This window comes from Panthera pardus, unplaced genomic scaffold (assembly GCF_024362965.1).
Source record: "Panthera pardus isolate Hobbes unplaced genomic scaffold, ASM2436296v1 HiC_scaffold_4, whole genome shotgun sequence".
Lineage (NCBI taxonomy): Eukaryota > Metazoa > Chordata > Mammalia > Carnivora > Felidae > Panthera > Panthera pardus.
The window spans coordinates 5900935-5922535 of record NW_026526969.1 but is presented as its reverse complement, the minus strand read 5'-3'; the positions used below and the strand labels follow the sequence as shown (position 1 = coordinate 5922535).

The 21601-nt window shown below is 59.5% G+C and overlaps 1 protein-coding gene and 1 long non-coding RNA gene across 3 annotated transcripts; one reads left to right on the top strand and one right to left on the bottom strand.

Annotated features, from left to right (window-relative positions):
• Nucleotides 1–4755: 4755 nt before the first annotated feature.
• On the bottom strand, nt 4756–6035 carry LOC128774701 (uncharacterized). Its single transcript, XR_008419100.1, has 3 exons — nt 5936–6035; nt 5821–5892; nt 4756–5194 (listed from the first exon to the last, which is right to left on the bottom strand). It is a non-coding gene; the product is annotated as an uncharacterized LOC128774701 (long non-coding RNA).
• Nucleotides 6036–6068: 33 nt separating this feature from the next.
• On the top strand, nt 6069–19970 carry LAT2 (linker for activation of T cells family member 2). 2 transcript variants are annotated; one of them, XM_053893817.1, is made up of 13 exons: nt 6069–6607; nt 10638–10760; nt 11169–11208; nt 13519–13562; nt 13728–13788; nt 14035–14072; nt 14357–14395; nt 14477–14507; nt 15000–15055; nt 16239–16301; nt 16612–16683; nt 17085–17193; nt 19194–19970. In XM_053893817.1, exons 2-12 carry the CDS (start codon nt 10667–10669, stop codon nt 17177–17179), a joined length of 633 nt encoding a protein of 210 aa, XP_053749792.1. In that variant the 5' UTR covers nt 6069–6607; nt 10638–10666; the 3' UTR covers nt 17180–17193; nt 19194–19970. The 2 variants fall into 2 exon arrangements, with proteins under 2 accessions (XP_053749792.1, XP_053749791.1); XM_053893816.1 differs by lacking the exon at nt 6069–6607 and adding an exon at nt 7813–8823.
• The last annotated feature ends 1631 nt before the right edge of the window (nt 19971–21601 follow it).

Below are 21601 nucleotides of genomic sequence, written 5' to 3'. Positions count from 1 at the left end.
TGCTCGCCTTTATTTTTGACTTCTTTCTAGCTGCTCTTAACGAGAAGTTCACACCCTTATTAAATTGGGGAAGCGCTGTCCGAATCCGGTAGAATGTACTGCGACCACAGGAGAGAAGCATCTTGCTCTTGGAAGTTACAGGATTAGCGAAAGCAGTTTAAAAGCTAGCGATGATTAGAAATAGGATGCCCAGGTTTTCCTACCCACCCCCCCCTTTCCTCTCATTTCCTAAAAATGGCAGTTTTCTGAACAGAGGCCTTGCATGCAGTGTGGCCTTAGTTTTTGATTGGGTAAAGGGACTTTCTTCCTGAAAATGGAAGAAATCAGGTGTTTGCACAGCGTGTGCATGCTTTTAATAACTGCTGATTTGGGGGGCACCTGGGTAGCTCCGTCGGTTAAGCGTCTGACTTCAGCTCAGGTCATGATCTTGTGGTTTGCGAGTTCGAGTCGCGCATAAGGTCTCTACTGTCTGCATGAAGCCCGCTTCGGATCCTGCGTCTCCCTCTCTCTCCCCCTCCCCCACATGTGCGCGTGCACGTGCTCGCTCTATCTCTGAAATAAACATTAAAAAAAATAATAACTGCTTATTTTTAGCAGAAGTTCTAGATGCTCTTTGTGGCCGTGGCGGGTGCTACTTCGTGGCAAGCGGATCCTGTATTTTTGGGAGCCGCCGCTGCGTGGTTTTGTGACCCAGGGGACGCAGCGCAGAGCTGGGCCCTGTGTCGGGTGGGGGGTGGGGAGACCCGGCCAGCAGGGAGGGTGGAGGAAGGCCGGGCACGTGCAGAATTTGCTTCCTGTGAGGTGAGCCTTGACTGCATCTTAACTAACCTTCAGGGGGAGGGCAGGGAGGGTGGACACTGTTCTGGTTCCTGGACGCGTGGCTGTCACTTGGACTGCTCTCCTGCCAAGACCAGGGGAGAGGACGCGGCACTTGCCTGTGTTTTCTTTAAGGGGTAAGGTCCCTGCGACTGAACGCTCTGTGCCCCACGTGGAGTTGGACTGGTGGCCAGGCTTGAAACCCCACTCGATAAGGCTTCTAGTAGTGTTGTTGTTGTTTGAGAGAGAGAGAGAGAGAGAGAGAGAGAGAGAGAGAGAAGGGTGCAAGTGAGCAAGGAGCAGAGAGAGAGGGAGAGAGAGAGGAATGGGGCTCCCCTGACTTGGGGCTTGAGTTTACGAACCATGAGATCGTGACCTGAACTGAGATCAGATGCTTTACTGAGCCACCCAGGCACCCTCGATGAAGCTTCTTTCCAAAGGTCCCTTGGATCCCATCTTCAAAAGGCCTGTGGAGCGCTCAGACCCTTGAAGGGGGTCATCTGGGTCTCCAGAGGTTTCCCTGGAGCTTTCTCCCTGCTTCCCTCGAGATGTCACTGTGACTTTGTGGGCGTTTCTCTTGACAGGCACCTGTTCCTTGGCCTGTAGTACTAAGTATTACTGAAAACATTTTAGTATCTGTCTCCTCTAAGTAACTGAATTAAGAGAGGAAGGCATATCTTTTCCCAAGTAGGCACCTAAATAAAAGTTTATGCCAACTATGAATGTTCTGGAAATAGGTTTAGTGTAGACAGACAGTTGATCCCTGGTTTCTCTCTCTGCATTTTCCCCCCCTACTTATTCTTGAACTGCCTTCAGAGAAACAATTTAACGGAGTGCCAGGTTGGGCCCTTTTAATAAGGGGCTCAGGTTTCTAAGAATGTTCTTCTTTCAGAGCCCATTTTGTCAGAGGCCAGATTGTTTCTCCAGGGCTCAGGAGAGAAGTTTGCACGGCAGACTTCCAGAAGCCGGGGCTGCCCATCTTGACTCAGAGGTCTTAGCAGGAGGCAGAAACGGCGAGGTCAGGAGGTGTGCATTTGGGTCGAGGAGGAAGATGCTGGAATTGTTGCCTGGCATCCACACTTGACTCAGGATTCTAAGGAATGGCCTGGTTTTCTTGTTGAAGGAGGCTGCTTGGTAGAGAAGTTAGTTGAGAGCAAGAGCCTGTTAACAGTAACCCGGAAAGCAGTTCCTGCTTGAGACTCACTAGAAACAGCATTCCTTTGCTGTGCAGTGAGACTGCTCTGTGGCCCCGAGGGATTCTTACACCTGTTCGTTTACTTAAAAAAGAGAGAGAGAGAGAGAAACTGTCTATTGTGGGGCTCGAACTTACAACCTTGGGATCAAGAGTCACCTATTCTACCTGCTGAGCCAGCCACGCACCCGTTTCTTTTCATGAGTAGTACCTTAAATACTCTGTTGTTTCCCTCCACCCTCTTCTCAGATTCCACATGGCTCCTGAGGTCATGTGGGGCCACTAGCCTGTGCAAGGATTGGTTTTTGAATGTTAACTGCAGTGGGACCTACCGGGGCCCGGTGTCGTGTGTGTGTGTGTGTGTGTGTGTGTGTGTGTGTGTGTGTGTGTGTGTGTGGCACCTATCGGTCTGGTGGAGAATGGGGTGGGTCTTGCCCAGTGGACTTCTTGCCAGTTTTCTTTCCGGGAAGTCGGGAGGGGAAGCCGACAGGGTGTCCCATCCTGGGATCTCTAAAGGATCCTCCATACAGGATAGCAGTCCAAGGTGCGTCACAGGTGGCCGTCACCTGGTGTGCCCCACGCTCCACAGACCGGGTTCGCCAGACGAACAGCCATGAAACCGCAGAGCTGCAGGGAGACCTAACGGATGGCCAGTTGCTTGGGCTGGACCCCCTCGTGCGTCCTTGGGAGCGTCCGGCCGGGGCCTCTCCGCATCTGCCTTTCAAGTTTTGATGAAGAGCTTTGGTCTGTCCTTTGCGCTTTCTTGGCCAATCTTGAACAACGGTGAGACGTTTGATACTCACAGGAAGTCAACAGGCTTATAACATCCTTCTGAGAGGCTTCCTTTTGCAGTTTGTTGTCATGAACATGAACCAAAACGATGAAGACTATACTTAATTATAACCTACTACTAATCTCTTCCCCCATCTGTAACCACCCTCTAAGCGTAAAATACCAAATATACAAATAAAAGCAAAAACTGTTTCACGATGGCGGGCTCTTTGGTATGCAGTTTGGGGACCAGAGAGAATTGTTTCCTGTACCTGTTCTTTTGTTCTCTGTCGGAGACAAGGTAAACGTTAATAAAATTATTCATTATTACTGGCCTCGAAGCTTCTCTTTTTGAATGGGATTGGGAGGGAGGGAAGTCAGAGCAGCTTTTCAGGTAGCCTAGAGACTCTGTAAATAGCACCAAGGTGCCTTGGAATTGGTAGGGTCTTTCTCATGCATTATATTCTTGAAACTAAGAGTGTGCTCAATAGATATTTTTTTATTTTGAGAGACACAGAGTGTGAGTGGGGGAGGGTCAGAGAGAGAGGGAGACACAGAATTGGAAGCAGGCTCCAGGCTCTGAGCTGTCAACCCAACGCAGGGCTTGAACTCAAACATCATGACCTGAGCTGAAGGCAGCCGCTTAACCAACTGAGCCACCCCGGCGCCCCTGGATATTTTTTCAAGGTATTCTATCAAAATATAAAGAAAATGAAAAGACACGTTAAAGACTAAAACAAAAGATGAGGGGTGTGTAAAGAATTCCTGCAGGGGCGCCTGGGTGGCTCAGTTGAAGCATCAGACGCTCGGTTTCAGATCAGGTCATGATCTCACGGTTCGTATGTTCGAGCCCTGTGTCAGACTCTAATGCCGGTATGGGGCCTGCTTGGGATTCTCTCTGCCCCTCTCCAGCGTGCTTCCTCTCTTTCTCTGTCAGTAAATAAATAAAAAATCTTTAAATATGTATATATATACATGTAAAGAATTCCGGCAAATTGTCCAGAGAAAAACCCAACAGAGAAGGAAGGTGTTAACAGGTATTTCGTGAAAGAGGAAGTAAGGCCAAAAAACGATGCTCCGCCCCACTAGCAATCCTGGCATTCCTTGTAAATCAAGACCGCGAAGAAAGAAAGTACCGTCGTGCACCCCATTCGAGTGGCGCACGTCATGAACTGACAAGCCGGTTGCCTAGAGGGTTTGTGGTCTCTCGTGTTACAGATGAGCATGTAAGCGGGTGGTCACTTTGGGAATGAACTTGAATATCGAATTAACCTTCCCCTCCCAGGTATGTACCCCAGACAGATCACACGGCAGCAAAAGCTGCATTCGGATAATGGAATGAAGCCTAGGCGCGTGTGGATGGATCACAACGACGTGATAGACGGGACCTAGGCCCGGGTGTGGACAGACTGCAATGGCGCTTTTGTTAGATTCAAAGCCCCTCAGAAATACTTGCAGATGGCAAAACAAGCAGTCCGCTAACTTAGGTTGGGGGAGGTGGAGGAATGTGAATAGGTGCCTTTGGGGAGTGAGTTCACAGCCAAGAGTAGGTGTCAGAAGGCTGGGGAGGAGGAGTGGAAGGGAGGCTCTTTTGCACCTTAGGCTTGGGGGTGGCAGACACACTGGCTCCAGGGGTTTCTAGAACGTGCACACTTCTCAAGGTGCTTTCTCTGTGGATAATCCATAGCTTCCCATCAGCTTTTAGTATGTCTGTGACCCCAGGGGCGCTTGGGTGGCTCAGTCGGGTTAAGCCTCCAACTTTGGCTCAGGTCATGATCTTGCAGTTTGAGAGTTTGAGCACAGCATCAGGCTCTGCACTGGTGGTTCGAAGTCTGCTTGGGATTCTCTCTCTCTCTCTCTCTCTCTCTCTCTCTCTCTCTCTCTCTCCCTCTCCCTCCCTCCCTCCCTCCCCCCTCCCTCTCCCCTCTCTCTCCCTCCCTCCTTCCTCCTCCTCCCTCCCTCTCCCCTTTCCCTGCTTGTGCTCTCCCCCTCTTACAAAATAAACTTGAAAAAAGAAAAAAAAGGGGCTCAGAGAGGGTCTGAGCTAGGTCCCACCGCAGATTGACCTTAACACCTTACCAGTGGTTGGAGGTCACTTCTGCCATTGCTAAGGCCTGAGACAGAAGCCAGGCATGTAGGACGATAGCTCCTTCCCATTGGATGTGTGAGGTTCTGTCCGTCTCTGCCAGCTGGAGACCCCTGGGTAGGGGCACGGTCCAGGGATCGATGGACACCAACACCGGCTTGTCCCAGTTGTCTGAGTGGGGCTCGGGCAGGTGGTCCCAGCATGGAGGGCCGCTGGCACACAGCCACCAACCTCCCTGCACTTGTGGGTGGTGAGAAGACGACAGGCTGGAGATTTGGGATCTGGGCTCAAATCCAGCATAGCTTCCATGGGCCTCCAGCCTTCTCTGCCTGTGACATCAAAGGGGCAAGTTACCGTGGGAACCAAATGAAGCATGGCCCAGCGGGGAACAGGGGAGTATGGCAGCACCCGCACAGGCACGGGCCTGGGAGTCAGACGGACTTGGCTTTAGTCCCGGTGCCACCGTGCACTGGGATGGGGGACAAGCTCCTGGCGTGAGGCCCCAGGGATCTCCCACATCAAGGCTTGGCCGCTGCACTACCTATCTTCTCCACAGGGTGGCAGCCGCGGGCAGCCCTGGCCCCGGCCTGGACGGGATGGGCCGAAAGAGAAACCAAGTCTCTGGCCAAAAGGGGCCCACGGGACCGGAGGGCCTGGGCTCTGAAATTCCAGACTAATGGAGGCTTGGGACCCTGGTGGGTTTCCCTGGTGTCTCCGAGCGGGGTGCCACTACCAGTTCCATGGCCTTAGGCAAGTCAACGCCCAGTAACAGAAGGCACCCAAGCAACCTGTGCATTTGTGGGTCCCCCAGGAGCCAGTGTGGAGTCCCTGAAGTGGACGGGGTATAGGCATGGGGGCAGCAGCCGCGGGAGGGGTCTCCGGGAATCAGGGCGGGGGTGGGGGGCCGTGAGCCGTGGCTCCCGGATCATCTCCGCCCTTGTGTCCTCCGGCTCACCTCCCTGTCCTGCTGCTTCTGACGCCTATGGCGGGCGGGCTGCAGCGCTGTTCTGTCTGCCCCAGCGCACACCTGCCGTGCGTCCCTCTGTCCCACGTTCCACGGGAGCGTGCACGGTGTGTGCGCATGAGAGCGTGTCTCATTCCCTGGGACTCTCGCTCCCTGGGTGTCTCTCTCTCGTTCTCCCTCCCTCTGTGCGTCTCTGAGAGTCTGCGGGTCTCTGTGTTGTGTGTCTGTGTCTGTCGGTCAATCTCAAGCTCAGGCTCTGCCCGTCTCTGGAGGAGAAAGGACACTTTGTACGTGTGTATGCATGTGTGTGTCTGTTTCTCATTCTTTCCCTGCCTGTGTGCCTTTTTCTGTGTGCTGCTCCCTCTCGAAGTGTGTGTGTGTGTGTGTGTGTGTGTGTGCACCCCACTTCCTTCTTTCTCCCAGTCCCTCTGTGTATGTCTCTTCCTCTCTGTGTGACTTGGGTTTACATGTGTGTATTTAGTGTGTGTGTGTGTGTGTGTGTGTGTGTGTGCTCTCTGCGCCTGCTTGCGTCCGTCTCTCTCTCTCTCCCCTTGTCCCTCGGCGTCTCTCCCTGTCTCTGCGAGTGTCTCTGTGTCTCCGTCTGTTAACAGCAGAGCCTGTCCGGCAGAGCAGCGGATGTGTGAGGGATGATTCAGGGGCTGACAGGAAGCCCGCTGCCTTGCCTGCTGCCCGCCAGAGTCTGTGGCGTTGGTGTCAGCTCGGGCAGGTGTGTGGGCTCAGGATGAAGTGGCCGCAGTGAGGAGCCCCCAGCTGTCAGGTAAGTCTTGCCCAGGAGTGCCTGGAGCCTGGCCCAGGGCCAGGGGTCCGGAGGCTGGCTCCCACTGAACTCCCCACAGGGGCAGGAATGGCCCCACTGGCCCAGCGGGAGTGCTGGGGGGGTCCCGCCGGGTGGGGTGGGGAGATGCCCAGCCTCTGGGCCCTGGTCCTGCCCTGGCGCCCCTGGCTGGGAAGTGCTCCCTCCGGGACCCTGCGGCACCCTGTGGCACCCAGGCAGCCTGTTCTGGCCGCCTTCCCACCCTCGCCTTCCCCAGCCCAGCCTACGGGGGCCTGGGAAGCCCCTGCGGGTCCTGTCGCTTCCAGAGACCGGTGAGGGGCCAGGCCCATGAGCCCTGGTTTCTTCGTCCGTAAAATGGGACTGTAACATCCCTGCCACCGGGCTATGGGAGGACGGGTGGGACTCCACAGGCAAGCGTGCCCAGGGCCTGCCTCAGGCCAGATGGAAGCAGCCCTCCCACCGCCCCCACCCAGCCCCCAGCCTGGCGCTCCAGCTCTCTGCTGTCTGCGAGGTCGTAGGCCCTGGGGTCACCATCCCCCCCCCCCGCCCCCCGCCGGCCTTGACCTTGGCCGTCACCATTCCCCACCTCTGCCCCGGAACAAGGGCTGCCCAGGCCCCCACACTGGCCTCCTGAGCATTACGAGCCTCCATTAGAGGCCCCTGGGTCGTCCTTATCTGAAGGCCAAGATTACATGGGAAAGGGAACAGGCACCAGACCAGAGCCCAGCGGATAAAGCCTTCCCAGGGCCCAGAGCCGAATCTCTCGCTCCACTCCTGCCCCCTAGTCTGCCCTGCCGCCCTGGTAGGCCTCAGTTTCCCCATCAACGGCTGGAGGTAGGGCTGGGAGATAGGGCGGGAGGCTGGGACACTGAGGCTTGGCCTGCCCGGCCCTGAGGGCTTTCCCACCGAGGGCTGTTGCAAACCTTGTTCATCTGAAAACTGCGCACTTCCCTTTGTGCTATTTTGGCCACAGGCCGCCTCGCCGCCCCACCCCACCCAGCCCTGCCTGCCCCTTGGGGCCCTCCTGGGGCCCCTGGGCCTGCCTCTCCTGGGGGCTCAGCCTCCTCCCCCAACCCTCATCCTGCGCCCGCCAGCTCGCAGGGCCTGGGAGGGAAAGCCCGGCGGAGGGCAGATCTGCTCAGTCCGGGGGGGCCTCTCTTCGAAAAAATATTTCATGCTTCTTAAAAATAGAATTGTAAGAAAGGGGTACAGGAACGTGGCCTTTGGAGCCAGCCCTGCCTGAGCTGGGGTCCTGGTTCTGCTGACGGGCTCGCTGGGGGAACTCAGACAGAGTGCCTGCCTTTCTGGGCCTCCCTCTCCTCCTTTGGATGAAGGGAGCTGGCATCTCCCAAGTGACACTTGGTGCGTCTGTGACAACTGAGGGGCCGGGCTGGATCCCAGCCTGCCCTGGGGTCCCAGCACGATGGCCCCCGTGGGGCGGTGGAGGGGGGCTCAGGCCGGTGTGTCTGGGGGACCAGGCGGGACGGTTCTGGTAGGGTTACCCCGCACTATTCGCTGCAACACCCCCGCCCCCAAAAGGCTGTGGCTGCCCCTTCCCGTTCCGTGGGGACCCTGATGGTGGCGAGTCGTGGTTGTCATCCAGCTGTGTCCCCCAAGCTCCCACATTAGCACCTCCGAGCACCATCTCGATGCTGGGCCTCATGTGACACACCTGAGGGATGTGTCATTCTTTCCCCTGTTGTAGAAGGGCCGCCGAAGGCCAGTGAGGCTGGGATTCCACAGCAGAGGCAGACACACGCTGTGTTCTCGGGCTCCCCCCCCTTCCCTCAGCCAGTGCCAGGGGGACGGGGGTGGGCCAGGATGCCCCCCCACCCCGGCCCCGACCGTGCTGCTTGTCCCCGGACAGCCGGGTCCAGGAAGCAAGAGGGCGCCCTGGTGGCCAGGATGCCCTGCGGTCGAGGGTCCCCCTTCCCCTGGACGGCCACAGAGGTCAGCAGGCCAGGTCCTGGGCCTCCGCCGCCAGGCCGCAAGAGCACGAGTGAGTTCTCTAAACCAGCCGGCCAGAAATAAGACCCTTAGCACGCTTCTCTTCTGGAAGCCCGGCTGGTGAGCCAGACTGTTTATCATCTGCCGAAAGTGCTTTGAGGAAGGCACTGCGTCGATCCCCATTTTGTAGATGAGAAAACCGAGGCCAGGAGACAAACAGGCACAAGCTGGAGTCCTCCCTCCACGACCAGGTGCTCCCAGCCCCACACAGCCTGAAGTGCCCTGGGGCGGGCGGCCCAAGGTGGGGGCGGGGGTGCGGGGAGGAGGTTGTGCAGGCCGGGAGGGCAGCGCCCCGGCTCTGAGAGGGCGGGGCTCAACACGGACAACGTCGCGGGGTGGCGGGGGCCGCCCCGTCCTGAGATCTGGCGACGCTCGTGCTCCCACTGACTCACTCGGTGTTTGGGGAAGGAGGGGTGGCTTCTCCGTGACGGCCCCGACGGAGGCTCGGTGTGGCGTGGAGGTTCCTGGTCATTTTTGCCACAAGGGTGGAGGCAGCCCGGAGAGGCGAAAGGGACCGCCGGTCGCCGCGCTGTAGGCCTCGGGGAGCCCAGGGCAGGAGCCGGGCGGTACGAGGCTCCGCTTCTCCCCCGGCCTCGCCTTCCCCGGCTGTAAAGTGGGGAGAAGCCCTCCTCCCGGGTGGCTGAGGCAGGGGGAAAACAGGTGTGCACAGGTGTGGGCTCCGCGTGCCCACCCTGGGGCAGGGCCCCCTCGGAGACGCTCTGTCGCCCCCTCAGCCGCGTCCCCTGGCCACTGCCAGGAGACCGTCTCCACGCTCGCGATGATTCTTCCCGGAAACCCCCTCAGCAGGGCACTCCCCGGGCCCCCGTGTGTGGCCGCCCGTGGCTTCGCCAAGGACTGGCAGTCCCAGCGTGGCTCCGCGGCTGGGACCAGCCACTGACCAAGCGGTGGCCCGAGGCCAGGCGGGATTCAGAGCCTCCTCACCCTGCAGAGTCCGCCTTCCAGCCCCTGACGCTCCCGGCACCTCCCGCCGCCAGCTGCAGCGGGAGCCCGCCAGGCCTCTCTGCCCCCCGCACCCTTCTTCCCCTTATGCCCTCAGGACCCCCCTGGTGCTTAAGGAAAGGAGATCCCACTCCTGAAAGGGGCCGAGAAACGCCCTAGGCTGGGTGGCGGCTGCCGGGCTCTGGTGCCGAAGGGGCCGTGGACCGAGCTCAGGAAGCAAAGCTGGGTTTACAGGAGGCGACAGGGTAGAGCCAGACTTAGGGCCCCGAGGCTGGAGTTTGAGTCCTGACTTTTTACTTTGCAGCTGGGATCTCTAGCCTCAGTTTCTCCTTTCTTCCTTCTCTTCCTTCCTTCCTTCCTTCCTTCCTTCCTTCCTTCCTTCCCTTCCTCCCTTCCTCCCTTCCTTCCTTCCTCTTTCTTTTTTCTTTCTTTCTTTCTTTCTTTCTTTCTTTCTTTCTTTCTTTCTCTCTCTTTTTCTTTCTTTATGTTTATGCATTTTGAGAGAGAGAGAGAGAGAGACAGAGCATGAGTGGGGAAGAGGCAGAGAGAGGGAGACACACAGAATCCGAAGCAGACTCCAATCTCCCAGCTGTCAGCACAGGGCCCAACGTCTGACTCGAACTCACCAGCCATGAGATCATGACCTGAGCCAAAGTCAGACGCTCAACCGACTGAGTCACCCAGGCGCCCCTCCGGCCTCAGTTTTTGTATTTGTGAAACGTTGGGAGGGCAGTTGTGTGGATTAAGCAAAGGCATATATAGGACACATGTACATGGTGCTGTCTGGTCCCCAGAACCTTCCAGCACTTAACCAAGTGTCGGTGATGGCCCTGGGGCCAGGACTGCGGGTTTGGGGTCAGATGAGGGAGCAGGGTGGTCCCAGGGCTGGTTCCAGCCTGACCCGTTGCTAGGGCAGGGAGGGGAGCCGGTGCTCCCAGGGCCTGGGCTCAGCCGTGGGGCTGTCGGGACAGGGGGTCTGGAAATCCGAGGGTGTGGGGCTGGGCAGGACCCTGGAGGGGCAGTCACGGGATGATCCACGTTGCAGCCCCGCAGGACGAGTGGCTAGGAGCGGACATGAACGTGGACGCCGAGCTGCTGTGGCCGGGGGCGGCCCTGCTGCTGCTTCTGGGGACGGTGGCCAGCCTGTGCGTGCGGTGCTCCCGCCCAGGTAACAGCGCGGTGGGGGACAAGGGCGTACCCAGACCTGGCCGCGCTGGGTGGACCGAAAGACAGGCTTCGACGAGGCGGGGATGAAACCCTAAACCAGCCCTGAAGACCATGAGTCTGGGTCACTGTGGGGCTTTGGTTGTGCTGGGTCAAGGGGTCTGGGGCAGGGGAATGCTCTGGAAAAAGGGTGGAGATGTGCTGTGCTGCCTGCAGCGTGGACCTTCATGCTCTGCTCTCCCAGAGAGCAGACACCGTATCAGTGACAGGTGGCCCGCGGCGATTGGCCGGCCATGTCCCATGTCCCATCTGGGGCCTGCCCAGGGCACAGGGAAGACAAGATGGGGGGATCTCAGAGCTCAGTGCCCGCCCCGGCATTGGGACGCTTGCTGATCTGGTCTTGTTCTTGCAGTGGTGAAGAAGTCTGAGAAGATCTACGAGCAGAGGAGCCTGTGAGTGCTTAGGTGTCCCCAGCCCAGTGACTTGGGGTGCCCTGGCTGTGGGCCTCCACAGGGGCAGCCCCTCGGGTGTCCCCGCCCCCCTTCCCTCACCCCTTCCTGCCTCCTTCCTCCAATGGGTCCCGAGCAGTCCAGCCTTGGGAGGAGGGACAGCCTGCCTGCCCAGAGGTCCTCCCCTTGCCCCCAGCCCAGGGGAGGCCGCTGTGCTGGTACTGGGGGCGGACATGAGTCCTGCCCTCCTAGGCCACGTGGGGAACCGAGACCGGGCACAGAGCAAAGCGGGGTACGAGTCTCCCCTGGAAGAAAGGCTCACAGAGCTCAGAGCTCCAGGAGGATGTGGGCGTGTCCTGGGGGGATCAGGAGGCCTGCGGGGGGGGGGGGGGGGGGGAAGGATCTGAAGAAAGAAAGAAGGTGAGAGGGGACATTCCAGAGAGAGAACAGTGCGGGCCGTTGCCCACCGAGGACCGGGGCGGACACAGTCTTCTGGGGCTGAGGTGGCAGGTACAGGCCTCTCTTGAGAGACTTGAGCTGGGCGAGGGGGCGGAGGCTGTGGCCTTTGTCCTGAGGGCCCGGGGGAGCCACAGAGGAGCCGGAAGCAGGGAGCTAGGGGGAGAGGTGAAGCGGGGTCATTGACCCCAGGCCGGATGGCACTTCGGGGACAGGCGAGCGCTGGGAGGGTCAGAGGTGCCGGTCGCTGCAGACTGGGGTGTGGCCCAAGGACAGCCCGGGTCAGGAGGGCAGGGGCCACTGGTGTCCTTACGCTGAGCAGGAAAGTGACAGACGGCGGGCCTGGGCTGAGACCCAGGAGAGACCCCCTGCACTGAGACCCGCGTGCACACGTGTGCACGGGCCGGCGTGCCCACTCACACCCACACGCCCCCCGCATTCTTGCCCATGCGTGTGTTTCTCACACATGCGGCACCGTCTGCCGGCCCGGGGAAGGAACTCACCTACGACTGCAAACACACGCTTTCTCATTTCCTTTTGCAACTGAAAAACCACAATGAAGTTTGAAAATAGAGTGTCCCCATCCACACCCAGCCCTGGGCCCAGGACTAGACTCTTCCCGGCTTTTTTGACCACTTATTCCCCTGCATCTCCAGCCCACAAGCTCCACAGGGGGTGAGGGTGGGGTGGGGGACCTGGGCCCCGCTGGTGCCTCCCACACCCCTGCCCCAAGGCAGGCCTCCTCCGTATCTCCTGTCTCCCTTCCTCTCTCAGTGCCTGCCCACTCGGGGCCCCTGACTGAGTTAGAGCCAGAAGTGAAACTTTGTCATGGTGGGAAGTGGAAACTGGGCCTGGACAGGAGGAGAACCCACTTCACTTGGGTTCCATCCTGCCAGCCTACGTGAAGTGACCGCCGTGTGTTCCAGGCTCAGCTCCCGTGGGAAGCCATGCCTGACTCTCTCCTGTGGAGTTAGGACAGCCCTCCTAAATCAGGCACCCTGACCCCTCAGCCTTGCAGGAGCTCCTGGAAGCCTGGGCCAGATACCCATTCTGGTCCAGAGGAGGAGCCCCAAAGGCTTTAATGTTTAGCCAACCTGCCCTCCCACCCTTAGTGGTGGCTTCTGCTCTCCAGGGAGCTTCATGGTCCAAAATGGCAACCAAAGCTCCAGCCCTCATCTCTGTGTTCCAGGCAGTAGTAAGAATGAAGCACCAGGATAAAAAGGGTGCACCCCTGTTGGCAGTGCCTCCTTTAAAGGCGTTTTCCTGGAGGTCCCAACAACCTTGGCTTGCGTCTCATTGACTAGGGCTTAATCACAGGGCCATGCTTAGGCACGAGAGAGACTGGGAAATACAGTCTTTTAGATGGGCCTCCATAAAAATCAGAGATCCGTTTCAAAGAAAGAAGACACGGGGTGATGGCTGGACACCTCGCTGTGTCTGGCTTTGAAGTTACCTCACCAGGTATTTGGGAGCAAATGGTGGGTTGGAACATCTCAAAAGGGGCTGAAGTTACCGTCGGTTGAGATCTCTGAAGAGCCACCTGACCCTCACCGGAGAATCTCGGGGCCGCCTCCCCAGCCCCACCCACAGACCCTCCTGACCATCTCCTGGGTCCCTGGGGAGGCCGTGGAGACAGGTGGCTCCAGCCTGGGGCCGTGCGAGAAGGGTGGACAGCCGGCGGGCAGGGTTGGGGAGCAGTCCGGAGAATGGGGCATCAGGGAGCCCTGGATCACTCTCACCCTCGTCTGTCCCTCCCCTCTCCGTTCCTCGCCCCTGTCTGTCCATCTCTCCTGTCTCTCTGTCCCTTGGGCTGTGGGAGGCCATGCGCTGGCTCAACACAGCTCCGTGTGTTTCCAGGGAAGAGAATGCACAGAACTTTGCGGTGGCCCGGACCTATTCCTGTGAGTCCCCAAACTGAAGGGTCCAGGGACTGGGCTCAGGGTTGGGGGTGTCCATATCTGTCCCCATCGTTCTGAGGTGGTGGCCAGGCCTGATCTGGTGGAGTGAGGGGCCTGTAGTGGCAGGCTGCTCTGGGGGTCCAGCCAACACCCCCTTGTCCTTCGCAGTGGTCAGGCAGGCCTGGCCAGGGCCCCTGCTGGACACAGCCTCTGACGTGGCACCGACAAGGTAGGCCTAAGCCCCCGACCCCAGGCCCAGAGGGGTCACGACCCCATAGGAGGTGATGGGAAGGAGGGTCCCGCGGTCCCCACCTGGCTGAGCTCCGGCCAAGACCTCGCTTCCTCCCTGAACCTCAGAGCCCCAGAGCTGGATTCTGAGGGCTCCACGAGGGGACCATGGGGCTGTGGTTCACAAACCCCAAGGCCTCCTCCCCACCCAGCCCTCCCCAGCCCCTCCCTTCCCCCTTTCCTGCAGGAAGGACAAGCTTCTGCGGTTCTCCCCCAGCGTCGAGGGTGAGTGGCCCTTAGACACAGGGTGGGGGCAGGGGTGAGGGGGGACTGAGACATGAGGGAGAGGAGGGACTGAGACACAGGGGTGGGGGCGAGGGTGAAGGGGGGACTGACATGTGGGTAGTGGGGGGGGCCCCTGAGGTGCTGGGCCAGGAGGCCTGGGGGGAGGGGACAGAGAGCAGGTGCAAAGCTACGAAGGTAGGAAACACTTGGGTCTGGAAGGCCCTTCCTTGGGGGTGGGAGTGGGGCCGAGACGGGAGGAAGCCACGAGCCCGCCTTTCTTCCAGATTCTGCGTCCTCTAGGTACCTAGAGAACTTCAGCAAAGGTGAGTGGCATCCGGGGAAGTGGGGGCTGCGGTGGGGCCCACAGCCCGGGGCTCAGGCCTAATTCTCACCTCCTCCTGCAGGAAGCAGACGAGGATCTGATGGAGCCTTCATGTGAGTGGTCTTCTGCGGGCCCTGGCCCCTCATCCCCGCCCCCACCCACCCCTGCTTTGAGCTTCCCCCTTTAGGAAGACTTGCTGCCCCGGAAGCCACTGGCCCAGGCAGGCTCTGCCCCTCGGGTGGTTATGGCTTTGTGGGGACAGGGACATGGCCCTGCTCTAGGGAGGGTTTGTCTGGGGGACTCATCCCGCATCACCTAGAGACAAGTTCCAAAAACCCCAGGGAGGAAGGGCCCTCAGGGATGTCTCTTCATCTCACAGATGGGCACAAACTGCTCCCCGGGCAAGAGGGGGACGAGTCGGGATGGCTGGAGCCAGGCTGGGTGGCTCAGGGACGGAGGGACCAGGGGAGAGCCTGGCCCAGCCCCCACGAGCCCCCGGGGGAACAATATATTGGAACAGCCCTGGCCTCACTGTCCCCCGTGATGCCCCCACCCCAACCACCCGCCTACCCAGCAACCGGCCTGTGTCTGTGTTCTCTTGCCAGAGACCCCATCGCCACGCACTATTACAACTGGGGGCAGTTCCAGAAGCCCTCGGAAGGTGAGGTGGAGGAGGGGGAAAAGGGGGAGGTGGGAAACTTCAGAAGCCACGTTCCCCGGGCCAGAGGCGGTGGGAAGAACGTGGAGGAGGAGGCTGGGCCTAGGTCTGGACGGATGGCGGAGTCGGGGAGCTCGGGGGCCAGAGCCCAGGAGCGCAATAGGGAAGGGACGTGTGGGAGGCACAGAGGGGACAGGGTGGTGGGCCGCAGAGGTGAGGGAACCAGAGGGGGAGCTGGGGGCAGAGGTAGCGGGGGAGGCTGAGCCCCCGTGTCGTGCAGGCCCCCCCCTCGGGACTGGGCAGCAACCGACGGGTACACGTGGGACCTCGGAGAAAGGCTCTGGGCGGGGCGGCCGGGCTGATGGACATTGAGCCCTGCGGGCTCTGAAGATGCCAGAATCTTAGGCCCTTAACACCTTTGGTTCACAGAAGAAGAAACTGAGGAGCGAGGGAGGGCAGTGCCTGCTGAGAGGTGCTCGGGTCTGGGGCTTGAGGCCAGTTCCTGCATCTTGGCTCCTGCCTGGGCCATGCTGGGGGGTGGGGCCCGTGGTGGGTAGAGAGGAGGGTCTTCTCCCCGCCCCCTGCACCCACCTCAGCTATTCTGAATAAGGGAGGGGCTCCCAGAGATGAGGGGGGCCCCATCTTTGACACAGATGGAGGCAGGCAGTGGGCCAGCAGTTAGAGCTCAGCTTGCCGCTGACGGGGGCCATGAGGGGGTGCCAGGCTCTGATAGGCCTGGGGTCGCCCTGCCCCGCCCAGAGGTACTGCTTCAGGACCAGCCTAGGCCCGGAGCCCGCCTCTCCGTGGCCTCCAGCAGCTCTCCCTGCCCCTCACTGCCCGGTAGCAACGGGCCTCCCTCCCTCCCTCCCAACTAGCCAACTGCCTGATTGCAGCCTGAGCCCTACTCCCCCCTCCCCGGTGCATTTGGGGGGGACCTCAGAAGACAATGAAGGAGCTCAGGGTGGCGGCTGCCGAAGCCAGGCCAGTGTCAATGAAGAAGCTTGTCCAGGAGAATGTTCGGGAGCCCCCCGGGGGGGGCGGTGGGGAGGTCGGTGCAGAGGCTGAGGGTTTGGCAGGACGGGTCACCTACGGAGGGAAGGCAGGATGGAGGGAGGGAGGGAGGAAGAGCCCGGCCTGCCGGGCAGGGCCGACCGGCACCCACAGCCCCGTCTCCTCTCCCCGGCAGACGATGATGATGCCAATTCGTACGAGAACGTGCTCATCTGCAAGCGGAAGGACACTGAGTCAGGTGAGGCTGCCAGTCCCGGGAGCTGGCAGGGAGGCCAGCCTCCTCGGCTGAGATCCGAGGCCCCCCTTGCTCAAAGGCACCACTTGCCTCGAAACCCGAAGGTTCACCTCAGCTCCCGTGCCTTTGGATAAAGTCCTGCTCGAGGCCTGGAGGGGCCCCGGGGGTCCGGCCCTAGTGAGATGCACCGACAGGACCCCTTGCTCCCCCGAGGGGCCGCCCAGCACGGGGCACAGGACGCCTCCCCGGAGGAACCCAGGCGCCCCGCTGGCCTGAGGCCTGGGCCAGCCCCTCTCTCGGTGTCTCCCTGCAGGGGACGAAGGATCTGAGGACTATCAGAACTCAGCTTCCATCCGGCAGTGGCGGGAGTCCAGGAGGGTGGTGGGTACGTGGCTGGAGGGCAGGGGCTCCGGAGCGGTCAGCTTCAGCAGGCTTGCGGGGGAGCCTGGCCTGGGAGGATCAGGTGGGCGGGGGTGGGCGAGGGAGGGAGAGTCGGGGTCTGACCCGGGAGGGCCAGGCCGGGAGGGCTCCCCTGCAGCCCGTGCAGCTGACTGTGCAGCGACGCCTCTGGCCCGTCGGTGGCCGCAGACGCCTCGAACCCCGTCGGCAGCCCCCCCACGGGCCAATCTCCGGCGAACCGCAGGGATGAGACTGACACACTGTTGAGTGTGGCATTTCCCGTAGGCTGTTTCGCAGCCTCTGGGGGTCTGGGCCCGAGCCTCTGGCGGCGGGGACGGGTGTGGGTGTGAACGTGCGAACCGGAACTGTCTGCCCCGTGGTCCGCAGAGCAAGGCCCGAGGGAGGCGTCCCCGTCGCTGGCAGGAAGCCCAGACGAGGAGCCCGATTACGTGAACGAGAGCGTGGCAGCCACAGAAGCCTAGCGAGGGCCTGGAAGGTAGGTGCCCCTTCTCCCAGGGCGGTGGGCCTCACAGGCCTGAGAGGCCCCATCCCAAAGGGAAAAAAACAGGGCTGGGGAGCCACGTGGGGGCCCCGGAGGGGGTCGAGGGGTGGCACCCATGGTGCTGAAATGGGGGAGGGGGCTCTGTCGGGTGTTGGGACCGCGCCCCTAGGTGCTGCGCCCCCTGAGCAGCCCCTGCCCACCCCGCCCCCGGCTCCCGTGGCAGGCCCGGCGAGGGGACAGCTCCACGGCAGGCACAAGGGCCTCAGGCTGTTGTGGGGGGTCCGGCCGGGGGTGCTGGTGAGCTGTGGGGTGACGGGGTGGGCCCTGGGTGGTCTCCGCAATCCTGAGCGAGTGACTTCACCTTCTGGGACCGTTTCCTCGCTGGCAAAACGGTGCAACTGGGACACGGCATGTGAGGGACACAGGGACAGGGGTGGGACCTGGAGACAGAGGAGGGTGCCCGTGACGGTCGTGGCTGGGCCGTGCGAAGCACCCGCTTGGTCAGCCAGCGTGGGGCTGAATGTTCCCACGTGCCCTCTCGTGGTGCCCCGAAGGCACAGAGAGCTCAGCCACTGCCCCTCCCCCAACCATACCTCCCAGCACCTGCCGCGGGCAAGTCGGCCTTAAGCGCGGCAGACACAGTCATAAAATCCACTCATGGGTGCCCGGCTGGCTCAGTCGGTGGAGCGTGCAACTCTTGATCTCAGGGTGGTGAGTTCGAGCCCTACAGGGGGCGTAGAGATTACTTAAAATTTTTACAGCTTTTTAAAAAATTTATTTATTTATTCTTGGGGTGGGGGGGCATGAGCAGAGGAGAGGCAGAGAGAGTGGGAGAGAGAGAGAGAGTCCCAAACAGTCTCCACACTGTCCGTGCAGAGCCTGACATGGGGCTCGAACTCACAAAGCATGAGATCATGATCTGAGCCGAGATCAAGAGTTGGACGCTTAACCGACTGAGCCACCCAGGTGCCCCTACTTAAAAATAAAACCTGAAGGGAAAAAAAAAAAATCCACCCAAATCCCTGACGGTTCAGGACTTACACTCTGGTGGGAGAGATTTCACAGATGGCTGTAGGCTGAGAGAGGAAAGGAAGAGGCATGTTAGGGGGTGATAAGCCCTGTGGTCGTCGGACTGGGGCAGGCCAGGGCAGCTGTGGGGGCTCCCTCCTCGCCCCGCTGGGGGAGAGATTTGCAGGGGGGCAGCGGTGCGCCCAGAGGGTCTGACGATGGGGAGGCGCGGCCAGCCACGCGGCCTGCACCTGGGTTTTCTGGGATGGAAGAGGGGGCGGCCTGGGAGACTGGAAAGAGGATCCCCGGATGCTGAGGAGAGAATGGAATTAAGGGCACAAGACAGGGAGTGGAGAACATTCCGGAAGTTCCACTGCAGAGTGGGGAGCGAGGGAGCAGAGAAGCAGAGACGCGGGGCGGGAGCCAGAGTGCTGTGGTTTCTGAGCTGAAAGAAATGATGCTGTGAGGTAGGTTAGGGTGGCAGAAACGACATAGTGGGTTCAGGATTGGGGTCCAACTGCGGCTGGATGGAACCTTTGCGTCCAGCATCACGTCCGGCACAGGGGGCCGAACTCCACGGTGGCCTGGAGGCTGGAGTGACACGATCCCTGGACTCGCATTAGCGGAAGGGCTGTGCCAGGCGAGGCGGAAGCAGGGCTGAGTTAGAGCAGATGCTCTTGGCAGGTGCCTTCTGGGTGGGAGGGGAGAGGACGCGCCTTGAAGGTGAGCGCGGGTCACAGGGCAGAGGGCGTCCCTGTGCGGGTTAACCCCAGCCGGGCGGCATCGATAAGCACAGTCAGGATTTCCAAGGGAAGGAAGGCAGCTTGATGGGCGGGCTCAGCCTGCAGGGCAGGAAGGGGGCTGAACGCTGACCATCTCCACCCATCCTGACCCTGACCCTGACCCAGCCACCCTGGGGCCGAGGGAACAGAGTGCTGTCGAGGCAACCCTTTTCCTCGTAACAAACCTTTTCATCTTCGTTCAAGGAGCCGAGGGGACCACCAAGCTCAGAGGACTATTCACCGCCTCCCCAAAGGTCACTTCTCTGACTTGCTCAACCGCTAGACCCCCCACGGTTACTCCTGGGAGACGCGCTGACACGTCTGAGGACCATCCACCAGGCCGCGGGGGACCGGTGGGGAAAGGACAGTTACAGGTGGCATCACCCCCTACCCCCCGCCCCCGCCCGGCTCCCATGGGAGCCCAGAGCCCCTGCCGCGATCGGATGTCAAGATTCAGGGCAAGTTGCATCCCTGTCCCCACATCTAGAACATCGTGCATCACCGGTACTCCTGTGCTTTTTGCTTTGGATTCAGGTTCCAAAGTACTAACCAATGCCGGCTGCTGGGCTCTTCCTCGTGGTCCATAAGCTTGTACAGTTAATTTATATAGGTGGAGCCATATTTAATAATCCACATCTCCGGGCAGAGATCCGGTCTGTCTCACCTCCTAGAAGCATTACACGTAATTTCAGCAGAGTTAGGGGAGCCCCGGCGCTCCTTTCTTTGGGCCTCGGTTCACTTGGAAGAAGTAAGGCTGCAGGGAACTTCGCGCAGCCCGTGGGGACGTCTGCTGTGGACAGAGTGCGTCACGTTTCCCTAGGAGCGGAGCCGCGCGGCCGAGCTGATTGGGCAGAAACTCAGCTGTCTCACGGGAAGGGCAGGGGCCCAAAGGGACCTCCCGAGTCAGAAAAGCCACAGCCAGAGAAACGAGATGCTTCCTTCAACTGAAACATCCCAATAGACCATTTTCATTTAAAAGTAGCAATTCTCATGTCTGCTTTCTCTGCTTCATGCAAAAACCTTCTAAGGGAATGAAAGTCTTGCTTCATGGAAAGGGGCCTTGCCCCGCCCCAGGCCAAGGTCGGGGGATGGAGAGAGAGAGAGGATGTGCTGGGGACAGGGACCTGGTCACAGGGTCAGTCCTCTTTCCATAAGTTAGTGCCACAGGTTGGGAAACGAGAAGGAAAAATGACAACAATCGTTGGCCACTTGTTACTTCCCACCCAGGAGTCCTGATCTCACAGGCTCAGAAGGAGTGGGGTGTGGTGGGGGCTCCGGGCTCCACGGTTGCTGGGTGTGGGGAACCTTCTGGACCTGGGCCTCCCCCCAAACCTCACAGGGACCATGGAAGCTCCAGATGAAAAATAAGATGGAGAAACTATGTTTGTCTAAAACCTCACCTTGCAGGTTTTGAGGACCTTAATTCTTTTTCTCCCCTAACTGGAGCCCTAACCCAAATAGCCAGTTACGTGGGAGCCTTCCCTGTATCATTTCAGTGTCCCATTCAACGCTGTGGCCCGGGCAGGTGACAAACCTTCCTGGGAGGAATGGCAGAGTGGAAGGGAGCTCTAGAGCCGCTGTGGCCAACCCTGGGCCGGGAGAGGATTTAAAGAAAGGCTCATGGGCTTGCCCGGCTGTTCCAGCACCATCTGTGTTTCTGCGGCAGTGGGGACACAGGAGGCAAGCTGCCGGGACCCTCTGTCCTCGAGCCCACAGGGCAGGAGCCAGCATGGCACACAGCTGTTTTCTTTTTCTTAAAAAAAAAAAAAAAAAAAAATTTACGTCCAACTTCGGCTCAGGTCATGATCTCACAGTTCATGGGTTCGAGCCCCATGTCGCACTCTGTGCTGACAGCTCGGAGTCTGGAGCCTGCTTCGGATTCTGTGTCTCCCTCTCTCTGCCCCTCCCCTGCTCACACACTCTCTCTCTCAAAAATAAGTAAAACATTTAAAAAGTTAAGTTTGGGGTGCCCGGATGGCTCAGTCAGTTAAGTGTCTGACTTCGGCTCAGATCATGATCTCACAGTTCATGGGTTCGAGCCCCGTGTCGGGCTCTGTGCTGACAGATCGGAGCCTGGAGCCTGCTTCGGAATCTGTGGTTCCCTCTCTCTCTGCCCCTCCCCGGCTCACACGCTGTCTCTCTCTCTCTCTCTCTCAAAAGTAAATAAACATTAAAAAAAAATTTTTTTTTAAGTTAAAAGTTTAAGTCGGATGCTTAATCAACCAAGCCACCCAGGCACCCCAACACACAACTGTTCTCAATGATAGATTTCACACGAGACCACCAATCACAGGAGCTGAGTCACCCCCAACCTCTGTAACACGACATCAGGGATTTGCTTCAACCACCGGAATGGGGGAGGGTGGTGGGAACACGAGAGGACACAAGAATGGCCGTATGTTGGTAAAACTGTTAAGATGGGTGGTGGATATGGGAAGTTCACTGCATCATTCTTTCCACTTACGTACAATTGAGATTTTTTATAATTTGAAAAAAATAGTACCTTGGTGGGGGTGGTGGGAACAGTCATGCAAATTATTATAAAATTCCCTGGGGATTTCTACGGCAGCATGCACACACAGGATACCCAGTAACACCGTCCCGTGATCGCT